Here is a 24,546-nt window from a genome sequence, read left to right as displayed (position 1 = left end):
CCTCTCTTATCTCATTTACCTTGACCCCCATCCAATTCAATTCGACATTAGTCCTCCCTTACCAGAGTTCAGTTTGGTCTTGACCCTCCCTTGACTAAGATCACTTCGCGCTTGACCACCCTTACCAGAGTTCAGTTTGGCTTTGACCCTTTCTATCTCTGCATACAGCTGTAGGCTGTGTGCCTCCAAATCCTGGTTCACACGCAGGGCAGCTCTATGCTTTTCCTCCATGCTCTGTGGTAAATATCCATAAAAAAATGCATCTAACTCTTTAACAGCTGAGAATTTTGAAAGAAAATGGGGAAACAAATAGACAGACATAGACATATTACAGTGACGAATATGTATATCTATCAATTTGCTGGAAAGCCTATTTTCTACATAATTGTTCATAAAACTGGAAAGCATAAAACAGAATGTTTTTACATTCTTATTTAAATGTAAGTATTTTTCAATTATAAAGTGTGAGTTTTCTCATTTGAATGAATGATGAAACAATAATTATGGAATTTCCACAATTGTTAAGAAAGGGCTGTGTAACAAACATACCTTGATCTCTTCATTAAGGTTTGTATTTATTCTGATAAACATGTGTACCTATAACTTTGATAAATAACTAATTTTGATTCTGATAATCACAATATAATCATACATTGATCTTGTTTGAATGGATAGGCTTGATCTTGATTATTACACTCGTGATCCTGTCTACATAGCAAGTCTTAAAATAGATGAACACACACACATTCATCTCTTCCTTATGGCAAGTCTTGATGAACACACACACCTTGATATCTTCCTCATAGCTAGTATTGATGTACACACATACCTTGATCTCTTCCTAATAGCTAGTCTTGATGTACACACATACCTTGATATCTTTCTTATAGCTAGTATTGACGTACACACACACCTTGATATCTTCCTAATAGCTAGTATTGATGTACACACATACCTTGATATCTTCCTAATAGCTAGTATTGATGTACACACAAACCTTAATATCTTCCTAATAGCTAGTATTGATGTACACACATACCTTGATCTCTTCTTATAGCTAGTCTAATTGTACACACATACCTTGATCTCTTCCTTATAGCTAGTATTGATGTACACACATACCTTGATCTCTTTCTTATGGCAAGTCTTGATGAACACACATACCTTGATCTCTTCCTAATAGCTAGTCTTGATGTACACACATACCATGATCTCTTCCTAATAGCTAGTCTTGATGTACACACATACAATGATCTCTTCCTAATAGCTAGTCTTGATGTACACACATACCATGATCTCTTCCTAATAGCTAGTCTTGATGTACACACATACCATGATCTCTTCCTAATAGCTAGTCTTGGTGTACACACATACCTTGACCTCTTTCTTATGGCAAGTTTTGTTGTACACACATACCTTGATCTCTTTCTTATTGCAAGTCTTGATGAACACACATACCTTGATATCTTCCTTATTGCTAGTCTTGATGAACACACATTTCTTGATATCTTCCTTATTGCTAGTCTTGATGAACACACATACCTTGATCTCTTTCTTATTGCAAGTCTTGATGAACACACATACCTTGATATCTTCCTTATTGCTAGATTTGATGAACACACATTTCTTGATATCTTCCTTATTGCTAGTCTTGATCTTCCTTATTGCTAGTCTTGATGAACACACATACCTTGATATCTTCCTTATTGCTAGTCTTGATGAAAACACATACCTTGATATCTTCTATATTGCTAGTCTTGATGAACACACACGCCTTGATCTGTCTATTATTGCTAGTCTTGATGTACACATATACCTTGATATCTTTCTTATGGCAAGCCTTTTTGTACACACACGCCTTGATCTGTTCCTTATTGCTAGTCTTGATGAAAGCACATACCTTGATATCTTTTTTATGGCCAGTCTTGATGTACACACATACCTTCATTTCTTCTTTATGGCCAGTCTTGATGTACACACATACCTTCATTTCTTCTTTATGGCAAGTCTTGATGTACACACATACCTTCATTTCTTCCTTGTGGCTCGTCTTCATCTTTTCCAAGATCATCTTCACCTCAGCCAATGCACGCTCCTTGATTGCTAGGGTCTCTGCTTGCTCACGTAGCTGAGCCTTGCAGCTTTCCTGCTCTGTCACCGCCCTCTTGAGCTCATAGTTTAGACCTGTCAAAGCATTGTGTACTATATGGAATACAGTGGTTGATAGCTTATACTTTTACCCAAGTGGATATAATCAGAAATACTTCGTAGATCATGCTTTTGAAAGCATTATATAATACATGGGCACATCACACAATATTCTGGTGACAACGCTCTATATACAGGGCACTGCTATCAGCAGCCCACTTGCTCTCATACAGCCCATTCTACTTCAGAATGTAGATATAACTAGACATATTTTGTAACTCATACTTCACTGTCACACCTATCAATATACATGTACTTAGACATGCTATGAAGCTCGTACATCAGACCTGAGTGTGGATATAGCTAGACATACTTTTAGGCGTTTACTTCACCCTTATGGATTTTACTACACATATGGTAGGCATTGAAAACGGTATATAATATGATATTCTGGAGATAACCCTGGTGGCATTGGAATCTCACTTGCTGAGAAATCTGAGATCTGCTAAATTCCAGCTAAAACACATCACCCCATCACTTACACATGACAGGGGTGGCCTTGGCCAGTGAATGGTCGCAAATAGCAGCACAAGTAATTTCTTGAAAATATCCACTTACAAGAAAAAATCTTTTACATATTTTGAGGGCATAAAATAACTATAATAAGAGATTTTGCATTCCTATTCACCAAAATCTAATACAATATACTCAACACTACAAAGTAAACAATAACATGCTAACCATTGATTTCATTGACGAGTGTTTTCTGGGCATATTGATGTTCCAGTCGGGAAGCCTTGGGTGCCTTGGCTGCCAGGAGTTTCTCACTGTTCTTGTGTTGCAGCTCTCCCATGAGAACCACCTCCTTCTGCAGATGAATCACCTACAAGGAGATTAGTAAGAATGTCATAATGCAGCTCTCCCATTAGAACCACCTCCTGCTGCAGATGAATAACATACAAGGAGATTAGTAAGAATGTCATAATGCAGCTCTCCCATTAGAATCTCCTCCTGCTGCAGATGAATCACCCACAAGGAGATTAGTAAGAATGTCATAATGCAGCTCTCCCATGAGAACCACCTCCTTCTGCAGATGAATCACCTACAAGGAGATTAGTAAGAATGTCATAATGCAGCTCTCACATGAGGACCACCTCCTGCTGCAGATGAATCACCTACAAGGAGATTAGTAAAAATGTCATAATGCAGCTCTCCCATGAGGACCACCTCCTTCTGCAGATGAATCACCTACAAGGAGATTAGTAAGAATGTCATAATGCAGCTCTCCGATGAGGACCACCTCCTTCTGCAGATGAATCACCTACAAGGAGATTAGTAAGAATGTCATAATGCAGCTCTCCCATGAGAAACATCTCCTTCTGCAGATGAATCACCTACAAGGAGATAAGTAAGAATGTCATAATGCAGCTCTCCAATGTACAAGGAATTTCCCAAGAAAGCAAGACTAACAATTATTTCGCTTTGATAGTATACATACATTTTCTGTCAGTCACATAATATAATGACCACAAAGACAAATTTGCATGCACTGAATTAAAAAAAATATTTAAGGGACTGTTTATAAACATGAGACATACAACCATTTAATGCATACTTTTAAAATCATAATCTTGTTTTTCATTAAAATACATTTTTTCATAACTGCCAATATGCCCTTTTAAGTTTGAAACTAAGAGGCCAGTTGAATATAATGTTTTGAGGGTACCTGTTCTTTGAGTTTGATGTTATCAGCAGCCACTTCAGACATCTTTTCCAGTTCCTTTGTGGCATTGAACAGCTTGGCCTGACATGCATTCAGGTTCTGAAATAGGAAACTTCCTCTACAGCAAAGTAACACATTGAAATGCTTCGTTTTGCAGACATTTAGATTATGAAATAGGAAACTTCTCAGTAATCAAGTCAAATATAAATACTGTGTCATTGATATTAGGAACTTACCTTATTTTTTAAAATAACATCTAAATGTGACTAGGCCAGTAAAAAGAATGGAACTGGGTGCATGAAATCATGATGGTAAACATTTTTTGCAACTCATTGATCAAAAATTCAACAAGAGGGCCGTAAAGGCCCAAAGTCTTTCACCTGAGATACAAAGGAACTGACCTGTTCTGTGCAGCCCAAGATATTATAAGAACAAATATGTTGACAAAGTTTCATAAAAGTGAACTATAAATGTAACTTATAGAGTGCTATCAAGGTTTTACTTTAGCCATACAAGGATAAATTCCCCGCCCCCTGGCGGCCATGTTTTTCAACAGACAAGAACCATTTTCAAACTCATCCAAGATATCATTAGAACAAATGTTCTGACCAAGTGTCATGAAGATATGACAATAAATGTGACTTTAAGTGTGTTAACAAGTTTGTACTATAGCAATATAAGGATAAATCCATGACCCTTGGTGGCCATGTTTTTCAACCAAGCAGAACCAATTTTAAACTCGTCCAAAATATGATTGAGACAAATCTTCTGACCAAGTTTCATGATAATCGGACAATAAATGTGTCCTCTATAGCGTTAACAAGGTTTTACTATAGCCATATAAGAAATTTTCGCCGCCCCCTGGTGGCTATGTTTTTCAACAGACCAGAACCATTTTCAAACTCATCCAAGATATCATTAAAACATATGTTCTGACCAAGTTTCATGAAGATTGGACTATAAATGTAACTGTCAGTGTTAACAATTCTTTACTAAAACCATCTTAGGAAAAATGTCCCCGCCACTGGTGGCCATGTTTTTCAACCAACTGGAACCATTTTTTTCGAACTTGTCCAAGATATCATTACGTAAAATCTTCTTACCAAGTTTCATGAAGATAGGACAATAAATGTGGCCCCTAGAGTGTTAATTAGGTTTAACTATAGCCATATAAAACAAAAATTCCCTGTCCCTGGCGGCCAAGTTTTTCAAGCAACTTTAACCATTTTTGAACTCTTTTAAGATAACATTAGGACAAATCTTCTAAAACTAAAAATGAGCTAAGTTTAGTGAAAATGTGCTAATCTTAGTGAATATGGGCACAGATTGAAGCATAAGGGCACAGATTGGTGAATATGGGCAGATATTGATGAATATCGACACAGACTGGTGAAAAAGGGTATATATGAGTAGATATGGGCACAGATTGGTAAATATGACCACAGATTAGAGAATGGGCACATGTGGATAAATATGGCGAATATTGTAGAATATGAGCATATATTGTTGAATATGATCACAGATTGGTAAATATGTGTACAGATTGTTTAATATGATCACATATTGGTGAATAAAAGGTACAGATTAGTCAATAATAGAGACATCTTAATGAATAAGGGTACAGATTTGTGAAAATTTGCTCAGATTGGTGAATATGGGCATATATTGGGCACATAAGACCAGATTGGATAATAAAGGTCAAGGATAGTTAATAAGGGCTCATGTTGGTGCGCAATGGCCAAGGTTGGTAAATGTAAGTTATACAAGTGACTACAGTTCAACATAGGTACAGATGCCAGTCATAGGAAGTTGTCAATTGGTTGCTTCAGGAAGATGTCTCCTACAGTCAGGTGAACGCTTCTAAGATGGTTGGACAGCTAATAGTATCATTCGCAGTCAAAGAAACAAACAACAAGACCTTAGAAAATTTTCTTTGCACACAATCATCACACAGACATAGTTGGTGAATAAAGGCCACAGTTTGTAAATTATGGCCGCATTAAGTGAATAAAACAAAAAAGGCCACAGTATGTAAATAAAGGCCACAGTTAGTGATTAAGGGCCAAACTTAGTTATTTAGCGCGGACAGTTAGTAAATGAGGCCCACAGTAAGTGAATAAGGGCCACAGTTGGTGGATAAAGGCCATACTTTGTGACTATAGGCCAAAGTTTTTAAATTAGGGCAACATTTAGTGAATAAGGGCCACAGTTTCATGACTACGGGCCACAGTTTGATGAATAAGGGCTACAGTTTGATTACTAATGGCCACAGTTTGTGAATACGGGCCACAGTTGGTATATAAGGGCCATACTTTGTGACTAAGGGCCACAGTACGTGACTTAGGGCTGACTTACCTTCTGCAAAGCGTCCTGCTCCTCCCTCTGTCTCTCCAGCAGTGTGTTGAACTCCTTTTTGGCATTCTTCAGGTCCTCATTCTCCTGTAGGCAGGCACTGCCATGGAAACGAAAGAGTGATTTGTTTTTATTTGTTATTGTATTAAAAAAAGTTTATGGTCAAAGAACAGCGGTCATTTAACCTACGTATACTTTTCCTGGCCATATCTTAGCTAAGGAACCCAGAAAAAGTATACGTAGGTTAAATGACAGCTGTTCTTTGACCATAAAAAATTATTAAAAGTTACTCCTGTGGGCAGGCACTGCCATGAGAACAAGTGAATGATTTGTATAAGTTACTTTTCAGTATAATTTCTACTATAAAGGTTTAACTTATACATTTTCATGGGAGATGAAGTGAATGTTGAGACTTATTTAAAAAGGTAACATTTGGGAAAAATATATACTTTTTCCATTGGGAACATGTCCTTCTACAGGCACAAGATTTGAAAGAAAAAAAGCACTGATTAAGAAGAAATTAAAACGTTCATAAAAGCGAAGTGTCCTCCGTGATAAGCCTGTGCAGACTGCACAGGCTAATCTGGGATAACACTTAACGTACATGCATTAAGCCCAGTTTTCCCAGAATGAGGAATATATATTTGTTTAGTCACATTACAGCTGTCAGTTCAACTACTCACATTTTACCTGGCTTGTCTTAGGTGATCTAAGGGCCCAGGCTAGTTAACCAAATACAGCCCAGTGATGGGTGCACTACGCCTCACGTATATCAGTTAACTGAAACTACCCTACTCAGCTATGGAGGAGAATGACATAGAATTCATTTTCTGACCAATCTCCAAACAAGTTAAGTGGTCAAAGAACTCAATACAATTGTTAGTCCTGAGCTTTTAGTTTTGAACAAACTGATATATTTTACAAACTATTTCATTCACACTGATTTCTTATTTAGCTCAGAGTTTATGTCAATCACACAAATCCCTCGAATTGCCCAGATTGATCACGAACTGTGTAAACCTCAACTTTTTCTGATAAAGCATTGTGACACCAATCTCAATAAGGCTAACAATGTATGTCAATTACACCAAAAACCTGAAGAAAATATTTTCTCACCTCAGTTGCACTAGTTTTTGGCAGCGCTGCCTTTCTTGTTCATTGTTTGACTTCCTGTTCTCATTCTCAAGCAGCTTTATGGACACCTGCAGATCTCAAATCCTGAAATCGCGCTACTGCAGTTGCTCGCGCTAAAACCAATTTTTTAACTACAATTCATTTTAATTATTAAATACTTACCTGTTATCTCATGCTTATACGTTCCAAGGGGAAATTACTCATCCAGAATTTTAACTGGGAGTCCGCCACCTCAATACCGTAATACAGGCCAGGTTAAACATAGTGCAATGCAACCTAGCCAAAAATCGGTAACCAACCCTCAATATTCTTTCAATATATATACAAAAATATTAATCGAATAGCGGGGTGGGAGGTGGGACTTACCGATAACAGGTAAGTATTTAATAACTTAAATGAATTTTCTTTAAAAATTTTGTTTTAATGTCATAAATACTGACATGTTATCTTATGCTGATTTTGCAGCTGCGGTGGGAAGGTTCGTATATATTTTCCCAACACAGTAGAACCCATAAACAGGGTTATCAGCAGATGACAGCAAAACCCTAAACAAGGGTTATCAAGTAATCTTCGTTAAAACGGTATTAATTATGACTTCTCGGACAGAGTAATATGTCTATGTCGTAAAGAAGACACTACCGTAAGTGAAACCACAACAAGTCCAAACATATACAAATTGTATTGTTGGCACTTCAGAAAACGAAGATAAAAAGATGACAAAGGTGGTCGGATTCCTCCAGAAAACAGCTTAGAGCACGTCAAAAAGTGGGGTGTGATTAATAAATGCCTACAAAACAGACATAGCTCTTAATTCATGCGGTTAGATCCTAAAAAGGAATGAATCCTTAGATAGGATAAGAGTAAATTCCTTAGTCGAGGTCTAACCCCGAGAAATAGAAGCCGCAGACACATCTCCCCCCTTTTTTGGGGAAATGAAGAATGTCTTTTGAGAACCTCGAATGGACTTCCGACTAACACTGCTGAGATAGAACTTCAAAGCCCTGATTGCCCAAAGAAGTTTATCCTCATCTTCATGACTACCAGTTTAAGAAAAACTTGGAAACTTGAAGGTAGAAGCCATAAAGAGGACTTGATATTAAGCAAGAAATCCTGGCTGACACAACAAAGTGAAAACGACAATAGATCCAACTGGAATTGGTCGTATTCAACAGAAAAAACATGAATTTCACTTCTCCGTATGGTAAAAGCCATAATAAGAAGGAAAACCGTCTTAAAATTATATTGGAACTGTTAATAAGCCTGATGAAAATGGTTCATAGGGAGCTCATTATGCATCCCAACATGTAACACAAGTCAAAACCGCTTAAGAAGGTAATGGAACGAAAATCATAGTGTTGATGATCCATAGTTTGGATCAGTTCCAAAATAGGTAAGACAGCACAGAGTTTCGATGATTTACACAAAACAAGGTATACGAAAGCATAATCTCTATCCTTTGATGAAGAAAAGAACAAATTTCTTATCATCAAGAAAAAGATGAGAAAAACCTCTATGTTTCTAGCAGAGTGATTAAGGTAATAACTATGCTCTCGAAAACCCAGTCAAAAATGAATTTCCATAGAACCTTTATACAGTTCTGATGGAATTATCCTTGAACAAGTAACAAGGATTGAAACTCTAACAGAAAAACGTTCTTCTGTAGAGATAACTAAAAGTAAATAATGGCCAGACATGTTTGGATCAGTAAAAATATGTCTCTCTGAGATATGATATTTGACCTGTGAAAAAGTTTCCTGAAAATAATTGTACAGGAGACTTAAAAGGTCGTAGAACCATAATCCCATGGTTCATTAAGTATATTGCATGAAATTATGGCAAAAACTCAGTTATTGCAAAAACTCACCAAGAAGGCAAGATATTCCAGTTTATGTCAATGGACGAATGTATAACAATCGCACACCCTGCTGGATCGATTTCTGTGAACTGCATTATTGATGTTGTTCAGCATACCGGTATATACTGCGATATACGATCGCATAACGCTAATTACTAGCGTTTGATGATAAACAACATTCTTCGATATACTATGCATCCATTTGTACACCATGCAACTTCACTGCCGGGCATGCGCAATTACATTATTTGAACCCAACGGATAAATAATTCGAAAGAAAGAACTGCAGGACAAAACGTCCAACAGGGCGTTGAGGCGACCTGGTATGAGTAAGACGTTATTTGTTGTTCTTGCAAAGAACGAATAAGTTCCTGATTTCCAGTTACAAGGAGTGATAATATGATCACCTCCGTGTCTGTAAGTAAACCACGACCGATGTGTGATAGTTGAAACCATCACAAAGGAATCGTGAAAATGTGTTGTAAATGAAAAACAGCTAAAAAGAATTTTCGCTTTTCAAGATGTAGATGTGCAGGTGATATTCATTAGGATACCACATAATTGAGAAAATCAAGATACGTTGTTCTATGTGATCGTCCATAACCTTCACTGCTCACATCTGTATAAGATGTAAGGAAGGTTGTGGTAGAATAAACTATATTCTTGCCAAGATAATCTTCTAGTCTAGACACCACTGAATAGTGGTAAATAATTACCAAAAAGATGGAAATCTGTGTCATTGAATAATCCCGAGATTAATACAATTAACTTAAAAATAAAGCTGAAACGGACGTAAGAAAAGACGTCTCAGAAGAAAGACCGGTGACCGGACCGGTAAATACCGACCGGTGACTGGAACCATTTGTCAAGGATGGGTGGGCAAAGAAACCACGGAAAGCCGAAATTTCCCACTCCAAACACACTTGAAAATTAGTCGAATAGGACAGTGTTTAACACTTATAAGTTTATGACCTATCTACAGAATATAGCCTCTTCTTGAACCAATAACAGGCGCCTTTAAAATCCTGGATAATACAGGTCGTGATTTGCGAAGTACGGAAATATGATTGACATTGGTACCTTCGGAATCGGAGGTGTGATGGCAGAAAAAGTTGAAAACCCTAGGAGTAACCTTAAGGGGGTCCACGCTTGCCGGTAGAATGCATGGAAGTCTTAAATTCTGACTTGATTAATCCATTTACTTCAAGACTCCTAACCGGGACGAATTCCGAAAGGAATACGAACAGTTCTAGGAAGACGGCCTGTTATGGCCAGAAGTGTAATAGAAGAATAACTTTAAGATGAGGTCCCTCCAGATCCTAGGATCTAAGATCTGAGTTCAATAGCTCCAAAGCCATCTACAAGACTGTAGCCGCTATGCGGTCAATCTGATAGGCAATCCTATGTATCAGAACTCTTGTTGATTCCAGTAGCTTGAAAATATGCACTGTCGTAGGAGCAATAGAAAAGCAGAAGTCGATACAAAATGTCGTCTTGCTAATCCTGCTAGCGTCATTAATGTGTCCCAACTGTTCCGTGACACTGACTGCAAAGTCTGTAGCCGACAGGTAAAGGCGGTTAAAACAATTCTTCCTTCGGGTCTCGAAAAAAAATTAATAGAGGTCAAATAGAAATGTTCGACCTCAATGCTAGTCTCCGAGCCCACTTCAGCCGATCTATCTGAAAGACCAGTAGTCTGCATGTAGCCGGTTGAGATAGAAGTACAAATAACAGATATAGCATGATTTGGTAACCGTCGCCAGTAGAACATCAGTATTGAAAAACACAAAAAATCATGTAGATTGTTGAATCCATAAAATATAGTATTAAATACAATCATAGCCAGGGGTATACAACTAGGTAATGTAGACGATACCCTTGATACTAAAAATTGACCGATGAAAACACAGTGAAATACCGGTAATTGGTAACTGGTGACCGAACCGGACCGGTCAATGACCGGTAACTGTAGCCAGGTGAACGGACCAGTCATAATATGACCAGTGACGTTACCAGTTAAAGACCGAAAAATGGTGGAATCCATATGGTCTGATATCAATGTCAAGCACTGCTCGGAAAAGAAGATCGTGCCAAAAATCAAATCCAATGGCGATGAGACATCACTTATTCTGACCGGTGATCAGTGATCGGTGATATGACCGATGAATGGTGACCGATGTCCGGTGATCGGGACCGGTATAATATAACTGCGTCAGAATGGAAATATCTGGTGCAGAAGAATGACCATCCACGAAGTCATCTGATTATGTTAACCGCAAAACAACGGTAGATTATAAGTATTAATAGGCATAAGTGTCCTTGTAGTCGTAGTGGAGAAAAGAACAGCTTATCCCGAAGCCTGAAAGTTAAACGAACTAGTGTTCGTATACAACTACGGCTCGGTAACTGCAACATGTGTGGATGCCATAAAAAAACATCACACGTGGAATGGAGACATGATATTCCTAAAGGAATAAAATGGAGAACGTCGATATGACCAGTAGGTTCATTAACGCCTACGTGAGAAGTGGCGACATCCATATAACTGCGATGCCGAAATATTGTTCGGCTACGCTGGAAATATTGTCTTCTACAATATTGTCTTCGTGAGCACTGATGTGATCGCTTACGAGCGTATCAACGCCGAGAACTGCTCAATGAAGGAGAGGTATGTTCGATAACTATCCTGTTGTGCTCAATGAAGTTCGCTGATGTCTACGTGAAGGTTGACGACGTCCTCGTTTCCTGTGATGTCGAGATCTGGATCGGCTGCGATGAGACCGAGATCTTCTAGAATACCGTCTTCGTGAGTGACGACGTGATCGCTTACGAGAGCCGCGACGATGAGAACTGCTCGACGAAGAAGAGCGTGTCCGATGTCTACTCCTTGATGAAGACGATGTATTCGACGACGAATAGGAGAATAATTCAATGATGAAGACCGTTCTTCTTGACCGATGACTGGTGTTATCGGTGGCAGGCCTAACTGATGACTGTTGACCGGGGACCGGACCGGTGATCAATGACCGGACCGGTGACCGGACCGGACCGGTGACATGACCGGACCGGTGACATGACCGGACCGGTAACATGACCGGTGACCGGACTGGTGATCAATGACCGGACCGGACCGGTGACCGGACCGGACCGGTGACATGACCGGTGACCGGACCGGTGACCGGACCGGTAATCAATGACCGGACCGGACCGGTGACATGACCGGTGACCGGACCGGTGATCAATGACCGGACCGGACCGTTGTCATGACCGGTGACCGGACCGGTGACATGACCAGTGATCAATGACCGGACCGGACCGGTGACATGACCGGTGACCGGACCGGACCGGTGACCGGACCGGCCGGTCAGACGTCGATCAAAGGTCCGTGATCAACGTCCCCGGTGACGTACCGGTCATATCATGACCAGTGTTGTCACCGGATAATGACCGTATGGCGGAAGCCAAATGGTCTGGCATTGGTCGATGTCCTTGACCAATGCCATCGGGCAAATACCGGCTGACGGATGTCGCCATATGGTCTGATGTTGACCGACTGTCTAAGAGACCTAGCATTGTACGGTCGCGATCGTGCCCGATACCCGGTGACTGATACTGCAACTATCATCCATGATCTGCGAAATCACCGGGTATTTATCCACTCTTGTTTCTGCGACCATCATGTAGTCGAATATATGAAAAACAAGAGCAAAGCATATTCAACCATAAACTGACTAAAGAACTGTTTAAAATATTGAGTGGTTTGAGTGTTATAAGTGTATTAAAAGTTTGAATTTGGCAGCGTGTGACTAGTATACACTAAGATTAATCACACAAAGCGAATTAGTCATGTCCGAACAAATTCTTTAAGACGATTTACATAACAAGTACAAATTTATAGCTTCTATGCATGGTTAACTTTTAGAAGCAGGTTTCAGGTTGAAGAGATGCCTTATGCAATATTTATAATTACGCACACACGAAGACATATTTGAAATTGTTTTTCACTTTCCATCGCGAAGGCGTCTATGGTTAGGCGATATCCCCATCTATAAAAAAGCAAATCTGTTTACAAATCCCATTCTATTTAACGTTTTAAGAACTGGTAATAATTACCTAGATGGTTACCCAGGTTGTTGATTAATGGATTTAGTGAAAACACTTTATCATGTGTGTGTGTGCATGGAATTTGAGTTAACCCTATGTGTTTTCATCGGATTTAATTTATGCTTGTAATATGTGCCGTAATTATTGTCAGGAATATCTGTAAATATAAATGCGCTTTCAGTTATATATTTTCACGATGTTATTCATTTAAAATAACCTTGCAAACGAAATGTAAAGAGGGTGTATAAATGTGCACGGAATGTAAATGCCCTTTTTAATGTTTTTGTACATGATTATTATTGGTATTAACTTATGCAACTCAGTGACATTGAAATGTTTCTAGGTTTCAAATTGAACAGATTCCTCAACATAATAATTGTAATTATGCATTCACAAACTGATTAAGCTGCATTTGAAAATGTCTTAATGCACATGTTGGTTTGTCTTTTCAACATAATATTTTACTGTAAAGGCAAACGTTGGTTTATTTTCCTCGTTGCCGTTATGGTTATGTTTTACCATGCTCATATTAACCCACGTTTGTCATTTATTGTTGTAAATTTCTCAAACATTGTCTATTGCAAATAATCATGTCAATACATTGTTAAGATGGTTTACAAGATATTCATAGAATCAAAATAAATATTTGTAATGCTACTTGCTCATATGTAATTGACAATTTAAATTAATATTTTGTTATTACATTTATGTACATTATATATTTCATTTTTACTTTATTATTGTAAGTCGAGTTATGATACTTTAAGGATCATGTGGTATTACATGTATAAACATTATACATGTTACTCTAACTTTAATCGTGTTAGTCAATTAATAACAAAATAAGGATCCTCATGTTACATATACACTGTATAATATATTATACATGTAATTCAAACTAAGTTCTTGTATGTGATTAATGTCCAAGAATTATTTTGGTATAACCTTAATAAACTTTGTTCATTTGATTATGTCTTTATTCATTCTTCCTTTTTCTAAGTTGAATAATACAAAATAAGGATAATTTCAAGTGTGTAGGTTGTAAATGCTTTAGTACCAATCACTAGTACTCAGTTGTGTCAGTCATATTATAATATCTGAAATAATGTTCCAATATATTTATCTGATACAACTGTAGTTATAATACATGTATTGCTAACGCCTTACACTGACGTATCCTGTTAAATACAATCATGTTAGGTTAGTTTAAGCCAGATTTGTATTGGTTACGCATTTAAGCTTACTTGAACATGAAGTGCTGATGGAAACTAGTGTGACCAGCAATGTCCGGCAGAGTGCCTCGCCAACGTTTTTTCAAGTGCCTCACTATTTCAAAATACCACAATTTTCATCCGATTTTCATGAAACTTGCTCAGAATGTTTATCTAGGCCGAGTCAAAACATGAGTCACGTGTGCCCAAAAACTAGGCCACCAGGTAAAATCTTAATAAAAGACTGTTTTCCATGTTGCTGCCTCATTCATAACTCATTGAAATGAACCTTGGATAGAATGTTTATTTTAACAATATATAGTCTGCTTTATATTAAGAGTCATGTCCATTTAAAAACCAGGTCATTACGTCAAATCTTGAAAACAAATTGATCACTTTCGAGACCACATTTATGACAAAATCTTGTTGAAACTTGGTCCGTATGTTTATCTGAAATATGTCTAGGCTCAGTATGAATCTTTGTCGTTTGAGTAAACACTTAGTCACCTAGCATCTTATTGGGATGAAATTTCTTCCGAGTCAAGTGCATTCCAAAACGTGGTCACCAAATCAAATCGTAGAAAAATATTTTCCATACTTATGGTCCACATTTAGGGACTCAATCTTAAATTTATGAAACATCATCAGAATATTTATCCTGACAATCGCTATGGTGAACATTGATCAAAAACTAGGTCTCCAGGTTAAATCTTAGAAAACTCGTGTAACCTCACTAGATGTATTTTTGTTGTTTTTTCTTGGATGAGTTTGAGTGCAGTTAGTATGCGTGCAAAATTAAGGCAAAAGGGTAACATAACCTTGTACCTATATAAATATAACATTGATGTCTAAATCTTGATGAAACTGTATAAGATTGTTCATCTTGAAAATACCTGGGTCAAGTCTTAATATGGATCGCATGTCCAAAAACTAGGACCCGGGTCACATAATGAGAATATATTTTCTTCGAACTAGTATGAGCGCTGTAGGGCCAGTATAGCCCTGTTTAATGTTTATGCTACACATAAAATGTAAGGACTAACTAATTGTCCTCAAAACAACACGTGGACGAATTAGCATATTATTTGTTAAATGTATTATTTTGTTTATTATTATTGTTATGTTACTGTCTTTATATACGTTGCAATAAAACACTTAAATTAAGGCAAAGCTGAACCTACATATTAGAAAAAAATTGCACCACTATACATAAAATATTGATGTCTAAATCTTGTAAAACTGGATAGTATTATTCTTTTTGATAATACAAGGTCCAAGTTCTCATGTGGATCAAGTGTCCAAAAACTATGTCATCGGGTCACATATTGACAATAGATTTTCTTAAAACTCATATGAACGCTTCAGGGTCAGTATGCACCTCTTGTTTAATGCTGCTTATAAAATGTCAAGACTTAATAAATTATTTCAAAATAAAGCATTGACGTATTAGCTTATTAAGTTTTAAATTATCATTTGTTTTATTATTATCGTTGTGTGTTTGTCTTTATATACATGTACCTTGCAATATAAGAGTTTATCAGTTACAGCTTAACAAAATTTACCTGACAGCCATTAACAAACTTAGCACACATTTTGCACATACATTGTATCCTATGTTTGCATTCGAATATGTTCATGCACGAGTATAAAAGACCATAACAGTATACTGAGAATGGTGCGCTTGTTTGAAGTTTATATTGAACTGTCATTTCTTTAAACAAAAATGTGTTGTACATTTTATGTTTAAATATTACGTTATTATTTTAATGAAATGATTATGACAAATTGTATTTATGCCAATTTTGCTTTTTGTTGTGTGTTCTTTAAATATTATTTATAAAGCTATAACTATTACCACAACTGTCCTTTTACATACATGACATCGTCCTTCAGTACAATAACTCTTCGTTTTGAATTTTTATTGTCTGATCTTTTTGAAACTTGGTCAGAAGATTTGTCCCAATGATATCGTGGATGAGTTTGAAACTGGGTCAGTTGAGAACAAAAACTAGGTCTCTAGCCCAAATTAAAGAAAAATCTTCTTAAAACTATAGTTTTAAAGTTAAAAGTTTTAAAAGTTATGGTATTACACTCAGATGATTGTCTTTAAGTGGACTGTTGAAGGAAACACGTAGTGTAACATAATAATAGCTAAATATTAGTTATTGTAATCACTCTATATCCGGCGTCATTGTGGTGTGCTTTGTCAACATTTTGCTCGTTAATACTCTAGAGACCGCATTTTTTCATCCAATCTGAATACAATAGGTCAGAATGTGTTTCCAGACAATATCACGAACGAGTTCAAATCTGGACAACTTGGATAAACTAACAGTTCTCCAAATCAAAACTTAGAAAAACTTTGTTACCATTCTAGATGCAAGAATCATGACGCAATTTTGATGAAACTTGGTCAGACTGCTTATTTAGAATTTTGACAAATCTAGTCTTAATTTGTGTCTAGAACATATAAATGCAGGCACACGGGTCAATTCTTTCAAAAGCGTTGTTACCACCATAAGTGCTACATGTATGACTCAATCTTGATTACACTTAGTTTCAATGTTAATTTTGTCCATCAAGTTCCAACTTATTGCTTATATTATTCTAAAACCTATGTATCGGTAACTAGGTCAAATTAAAAAAGAACCACTCTTGTTCCGCATTTATCTATCATTTTTGTTTAAATTTTGTCTCAATATTTATCGTGACAATTTGAAGGTCATATTGGAATTTGGGTAAAGTGTGCCAAAACTATATAACCTAGTCACGTCTTCAACAATTTGTGTTCTTGAACGTGGGTGTGTGTTTAAGTGCCATCATGGTCCCCTTGTGAGCTATTATGATCACTATATGTTCGGCGTCGTGCGGTATTTGTTGTGCATATTCAAATGTTAGCTTGTAAACAATTAATAGAGGCCACATTTTTTAAATTCAGTAATGATAAAACTTGGTCAGATTTTTTATCTGGACATTGTCTAGGCCGGATTCGAATCTGAGTCATGTTCATTCGAACCTAGGCTATCAGGTCAAATCTTAGAAACACGTTATCCACTCTAGAGGCCACATTCATAACTCAATCTTGATAGCATTGTCAGAATGTTAAATTGGACACAATTTGTAGGAAGAAAAAAGTGTTACCGCTCTAGAGGCCGCGTTTATAACTCATTCTTGATAGCATTGTCAGAATGTTTAATTGGACACAATTTATAGGATGTGTTTGAATCTGGGTTATACACACCGTAAAACAAGGTTACCTGGTCAAATCTTGGAGTTTCCAAGTTACCACCCTAGAGGCTACACTTATGACTCAATCTTGATAAACTTACCACCCTTGAGGCTACACTTATGACTCAATCTTGATAAACTTACCACCCTAGAGGCTACACTTATGACTCAATCTTGGTAAACTTACCACCCTAGAGGCTACACTTATGACTCAATCTTGATGAACTTACCACCCTAGAGGCTACACTTATGACTCAATCTTGATAAATTTAATCAGAGTGTTAATCTTAACATGTTGAGTTCAAATCTGAGTCACGTGTGTCTTAAAACTAATCCACTTAGTCAAATCTTAAAATCAAAATTGTAACCTTCATTCAAGCCACACTGGGATTCAATCTTTATGAAACTTGGTTTTGAAGGTATCTTTTCAATATCCAGGTATAGCTTTAATCTGGATCGTGTGATTTAAAATGGGAACTCGCTATGAAGTCAAATCTTTACAAAAATCTTGTTTTCTTTTAATCTGGACATTAAGTAAGCTTATTTAACATACGAGACAATGCTTATTACTATTAAAACAGCATTTACTCGCATAAGGCTTCAATTTTGTTCATGAAAGTTTTATTTACGTGTGGGTATCAGTTATGTGTTATTATTATTCGAGGTTTGAAAGGCTTAATGATCCAGACGTCATATAGCATTCACACTGAACGTCTGTATATCTGTCCGTTTTAAATGTCATGTCTCAGCCATAACTTTGTCATATATTGATTGGTATAAAAAACAAACAATGTCACACATGCTATTCATCACAGGACAACGTGTTGAGTTTTACACTCATCTTCCTACCCCAAAGGTGACTGTCGCACTTCAAAGATTAAATTGGATATAAAACAGCTTATTTGCACTGTAATTTTGTCCATCATCATTGGGACATGACATTTCGTGTGTAAAACATATGTCGCACTTTAAAGTCAAAATTGGTTATAAAACAGCTTATGTGGACTGTAATTTTGTCATTTATCATGGGGACATGACATTTCGTGTGTAAAACGTGTCGCAATTAAAGATCAAATTTGGTTATAAAACAGCTTATTTGGACTGTAATTCTGTTATTTTTATCATTGAGACATGACATTTCCAGTGTAAAACATGTGTCGCACTTAAAGGTCAAATTTGGTTATAAAACAGCTTATTTGAACTGTAATTTTGTCATTCATCATTGGGACATGACATTTCCAGTGTAAAACATGTGTCGCACTTAAAGGTCAAATTTGGTTATAAAACAGCTTATTTGAACTGTAATTTTGTCATTCATCATTGGGACATGACATTTCGTGAGTAAAACATGTGTCGCACTTAAAGGTCAAATTTGGCCATAACACAGCTTATTTGGACTGTAATTTTGTCATTTATCATGGGGACATGATAAAGTTAACTAACTGGCAGAGGTAAAAAGTTAAACTTGGCAATACACAGCAAGTGTTTCACACACGTGTGGTTTTGAGACAAAAGTTGAATGTAGCGATAACCTTGCCATGTAGACATGTGTCTTTTCCGTCCTTTTGTTCTCTTACTAAATGTTAAACTTCTCTAAGGTAAATTCTTCAATATTTGGTGTCAATGAGCTCAGTTGAGTGCTTATGTGCCATAATGGCATTCTTACATGTATTGTAAGAATACACTAACTTAATAATGATTCTCATTATTTGCTGAGTTATGCCTTAAGTTTATTCTTTGATATGCAAAGGTTTTATTATAGAAAGGGATAGTTGAGAGGTCATATGCTGTTTGACTATGGCATACTTATATATGACTATAACAATTTAATAAACAAATAAGCAAGGTTTTAATGTGTTCTTGTTCTTTTCTCCATCCATCACACCTGCTCGAAAACCACAACATATTTTTCCCATTAAACAAGGTTTATGAGTTGAATCTGCTAGTTGTGATACATCGATTAAAACTATTTCAATATATTTGTCTATAAATCAATGAACTTAATACATCCAATTTGGCTATAAAACAGCTTATTTGGACTGTAATTTTGTCATAAATCATGGGGACATGACATTACGTGTGTTCAACACGTGTCGCATTTGAAGGTCAAATTTGGCTATAACACTGCTTTTCCAGGCTGTACCTTTTTCATTCTTCATTTGGTTTAAAGATAACTAACCACAAATGGCTATCACGAGGAGACAGTTATGAGTGTATCACCTGTCTCATTACCTCAAAAGTAACTGGTAGATGTCAAAAATAAAACTTAGCAATACAAGCATGTGTTTGACATACGCATCGTTTTAAGACAAAAGTGGAATATAGCGGTAAACTTGACATATGGACATATATCTTGACGGTCCTAGTGTAAATTAACTAAGTTTATACTTTTTCTGAGGTAAAGTCTTCAATATTTGGTGTCCGTGAACTAAGGTCTTCGCTTACAAGCTATCATGGCTCTCTCGTATTTTTTCAAAGATTACACTTACTTAATAATGATGCATTATTTGCTGAGTTATGCCTTAAGTTGAATAGTTTATGTGTCATATGATGTTTGTGTATGGCATATTTAAACAAATTAAATAATTTTATAAACGAATAATCAATGTGTTATTTTTCATTCTTCCTTTTTATTTTCTCCATCACATTTGCTCCAAAAGCGCAACATGTTATTTCACCATAAGATAAATCGATTCAAATAATGTTTTCTATAACTCAATTAATTGACTTAATACGTTAAAACATATGCTGGTACGTACCCTTATAATAGGCATACTGCAGCATATGTATATATCTGATCATCAATAATTGATAACATGATCGAACAATTTAATGATACATACTTTACAATAAAAACATGCTGTAATGTGTTGGAATATAAACCAATATTATTGCATGATAACTCATGACCCTGGAAGTTGGATTTTTTTAAGTTCAAAAGGCTCATAAATTCAAATGGAATCAACCAATATGAAATGTATTTACAGTCAGTCTTCTCAGAACGATTGTATTTTTAAATTAATAAAAAAAAACTTAACTTCATACATGTAATATTAATTTTAGTCAATTAAATCTCTTTTTAATGTTGTTTTAGTTCTTAGGAATGTTACTAGTTTTGTGTCGTCTTGCTGTATGCCTTGATAGTTAAAATGCAGTTTTGCATGTTTATTGCTCTTATGTGACTATTGAAATCAACACATTTAGTTAGTTTTGTATACGTAGTTTTGTAACAAAATTCGGTGATGTATCTTTTTTGTTCTGTAATCTAGTGGATGGCTATTAGTTATATTTCGCTCAGGGCGTGCATGAAGATTTGAAACCTTAAAGTCAGAACTTTCTGGCCACTGATATTTGGATGTTTTTTGCTGATTGAAGTTTGGAAGTTTTGATAATGCGACAACACATCCTGAGCATTTCAGAATTGAACTTAAAGTATTAGTTAAAGGTTTGATTAATGTATTTATGTTTTCCGGTGGTTTATAGAGAAATATCAATTAATTTAAACTGATAATTTCACTGTTTCAAACAGTGAAAATTAAGAGTGAAAATTATCGATAATTTTCACTGTTTTCTGTCGAATGACTTCATTTTTTGACGAAATGACGTCATTATCCCAGCGAAAATCTTTAGTTTAACTCTTTAACAATGTATATAAACTGTAAAAAAGGTTTAAAATAAAAAGAGTATTTGTTGGATTCGGAGGAATATCGATTTTAAAGTAAGTGCGTATTCATTTTAAGAAATGGTTGAATATAAAGAAAGTTACTTAAAATTGTCGTCACTCTTTTAAGATGGTACTGACACGGCCGTAATGTCTCCCTGTATCAAAAAACAAGAGTATATTATTATTTACAAACTTCCAAAATGCTACCCTGCTCTGGCTAAAAAAATATGGATAAATTATTTTACACATAAAACTCCAAGAAGTATGAGAGTGGTCAATTAGTTTTTATGTTGGTTAGTTTAAGCCTATTTATTTTAGCTCGATTGCATCGAAAGCCGAAGGCTTCTATAAACGCTCTCGAGTCCGTTTTCAGGGCCTAGAATCAGTACTTGGTGTCTTTGGGGGAGATTTAAAGAACGCGTGACCTCTCGGTCGCTAGGCGGACACCATATCCATTACACCAAGGCGATCTATATTAGTGGTTAATAATACACATATTACAAATGTTTTTTAGTTTTAACGAGAAACCATTATAATTAGATGTGATTTGAAGGTCTAGTTAAAGAAATGTCTATATTTAACTCTTTGTATTCGCCGTATATAAAATCTATGATAATTTCTGCAAGTATTCATCTCTAATGACTCAGCAGTGTATGAGTGCACTGTGTTATTTCAGCAGTTTACTGATCTGAACTGGTAAGGTTCGCATAACTGTGACCAAATCAGGGTCCCAATGAACATGGGTATGCTATTGCAGAAGTTATTGTTATCACAATTGGTTATTCATAAAGATATATTTGTTAAATACCTGTAAATGAGCATATTACCTAATTAATGCGGAATACACTAGTAAATCATACTTACACGTTTTAGTTTGCCGCTCATATCTTACTTCATGTACACATCACGCAGCGTACTCTAAATGTCTAAACAACAATATGGTACTTATGTAAATTGCCAGAAAATATGTGGAATATATCACAGCGTGTTTTACGCGCCAAACAACAACAACATTTTTGACAATAGAACATTCCTAACAATTTGGGAGTACATGTAATCTCGTATTTTACAGGATTAGATTGATGCCGTATTGTATCAATATTTCCCTGTATTGAATAATCCATGTGTCAGTTGCTTTCAAAAAAGTAATAAAGCTGGTAGATCAAAACAAACATTTCTTCCCTGTTAACATTTTTGAAAATACAACAATGTTTCTATTGATCATAAGAAGGTTTTCCTCGATATATACTTTGGTCACAGGAGGCAGAACTAAAGGAACTTATTAAAAAAACTGTGTTTTTTTTCGGATACCCGTGACTTATTCACAACGGCACGGTGGAGCGAACTGGCTACTTATGAATAACTTTCTTATGTTGTTGGAATGAACACTTAAATAGTACATATTGTTTGTAGTCGTCTGTTTTCAAAAAGAGATAAAAATAGAACGTACATACAGCAAGTTATTTCACAAATGCAAATGCCATCACCAACACAATATTGTGTAGAGGTAAGCATATTGTCTAACGGTAGATCTATGTAGGTTGCGAGCCTTTCTAAACTATGCGTTTGTGTTCAGCGATTGATAGGCCCAAAGAAAGGCCTTCTTAAATGCGTTGCGTGGTATTGATCGGCGAGTTGATAAATCTATTTTTTACGGCGAACACATAGATGATGCATAGACATGTAATTATAATAAAGATTATAGAAACATAAAACAAGTTTGTCGTTGCTTAGTCGATTTATGAAAGCCATATATGTGCACCTTATTAGCATTAGAGTGTATGAATCTAGATGTATGCGACTGACTTATTGCATATAATGAGTACATACAGCCTTTGGCGTCTATAAAAAGCCTTCGACTTTATGAAAACAAGATGCAAAAAAAACTGACGTTCATACAACTTAATTGTGCATCTTATTTGTAAGTAAATACTTCAATTAAATGCCAAAGAACACATCGGAGCAGCGATATCAGCGACGAAAAGAACGCAATTAAACCAAATGACACTTTAATTTGCCATGTATCACCGCGTACATATCCAATTAGCGTCATACAAGAAGATATAAAAATGAACATCAAACAGTGTATTTTTGTTTGCGGTGTCAGAATGTCGCGGATGTTTTTATTTTGCACATAGGATGTAAACGATTTATTCAAGTAAATAAACGGAAAATTAGCTAAGTCAAGGATATATGAGGGTTTGCCCAAGAGTAGATAGATTGTTTTCATAGTTTTGACACCTTTAATAATTTCCTAAATAATACTAAGTGCGAACATGGTATACCATGTACAATACATTTTTCTCTTCTTTGCTTAAACTGACAGTTGTTTGAAATGATTTATGAAGGTAACAAGGAGTACGTTGATTGTCTGTGACGGTATTGCCAGCGTCTGTTTGGTAAAGGCACATTGTAAATGTTGTAAGGCAGAGTCCACGAATTGTGCTTTATATCAACCTGTATACGTGAATCTAATAACATACTAAGTACATACGGAGAATGAAACCGCACCCCTTTAAATATTTACGCGGTTATATAAAGAAGTGCACACCTTTGGATGCAATAACACAAATCTGTACCTTGATCGTAAACAAAACGGATTACGAAATGCATCGATTAGAATTATCACTGTGTTTATTTATTTTCGCTACAACAGGTAAGCTTATTTCTTTTCGTAGATAAAGTTTAAAGCTTATAAAAAGTAACCATAAAGTAGAAGTGAAAGTAGTAGCAAAAGTTGTAGCAGTTTTAGTATGAGTATTAATATGTGCAGAAGCAATAATAACATAAGTATTAACAATAAAAGAAGTAAAAGGAGTAGTATTAGGAGCAACAGAAACAGCAGTAGATATAGCAGCAGCAAAAGTAGTAGTTGCAGTATTTTTAGCACTAGCTGTTATAAAAGTAGAATTAGTGCTATTTATAATAATAATAATAATAATAATAATAATAATAATAATAATAATAATAATAATAATAATAATAATTATAATAAAAGTAATAATTATATATTAGTTATTGTTGTAGTAGCAGTAGTAGTAGCAGTAGTAGTAGAAGTAGTAGTAGTAGTAGTAGTAGTAGTAGTAGTAGTAGTAGTAGTAGTAGTAGTAGTAGTAGTAGTAGTAGT

General features: G+C 35.9%; 2 protein-coding genes across 4 annotated transcripts in view; both read right to left on the bottom strand.

Annotated features, from left to right (window-relative positions):
* LOC127837643 (hamartin-like) overlaps nt 1-24,546 on the bottom strand; it is a 318,472-nt gene that overhangs the window by 3,165 nt on the left and 290,761 nt on the right. The window lies entirely within an intron of this gene.
* The window catches only part of LOC127837649 (uncharacterized), a 114,904-nt gene that overhangs the window by 2,453 nt on the left and 87,905 nt on the right, over nt 1-24,546 (bottom strand). Inside the window, exons 2-5 of the mRNA XM_052364904.1 lie at nt 3,875-3,970; nt 2,890-3,031; nt 2,027-2,184; nt 63-234 (exon numbers count right to left, since the gene is read on the bottom strand). Of these exons, the coding sequence (XP_052220864.1) occupies nt 63-234; nt 2,027-2,184; nt 2,890-3,031; nt 3,875-3,916 (514 nt within the window). The 5' untranslated portion in view covers nt 3,917-3,970. The remainder of the gene's footprint in view (nt 1-62; nt 235-2,026; nt 2,185-2,889; nt 3,032-3,874; nt 3,971-24,546) is intronic.

Source organism: Dreissena polymorpha, chromosome 7 (assembly GCF_020536995.1).
Source record: "Dreissena polymorpha isolate Duluth1 chromosome 7, UMN_Dpol_1.0, whole genome shotgun sequence".
Lineage (NCBI taxonomy): Eukaryota > Metazoa > Mollusca > Bivalvia > Myida > Dreissenidae > Dreissena > Dreissena polymorpha.
Note: the sequence above shows the minus strand (reverse complement) of the source record. Positions and strands in the feature narration are given on the sequence as shown.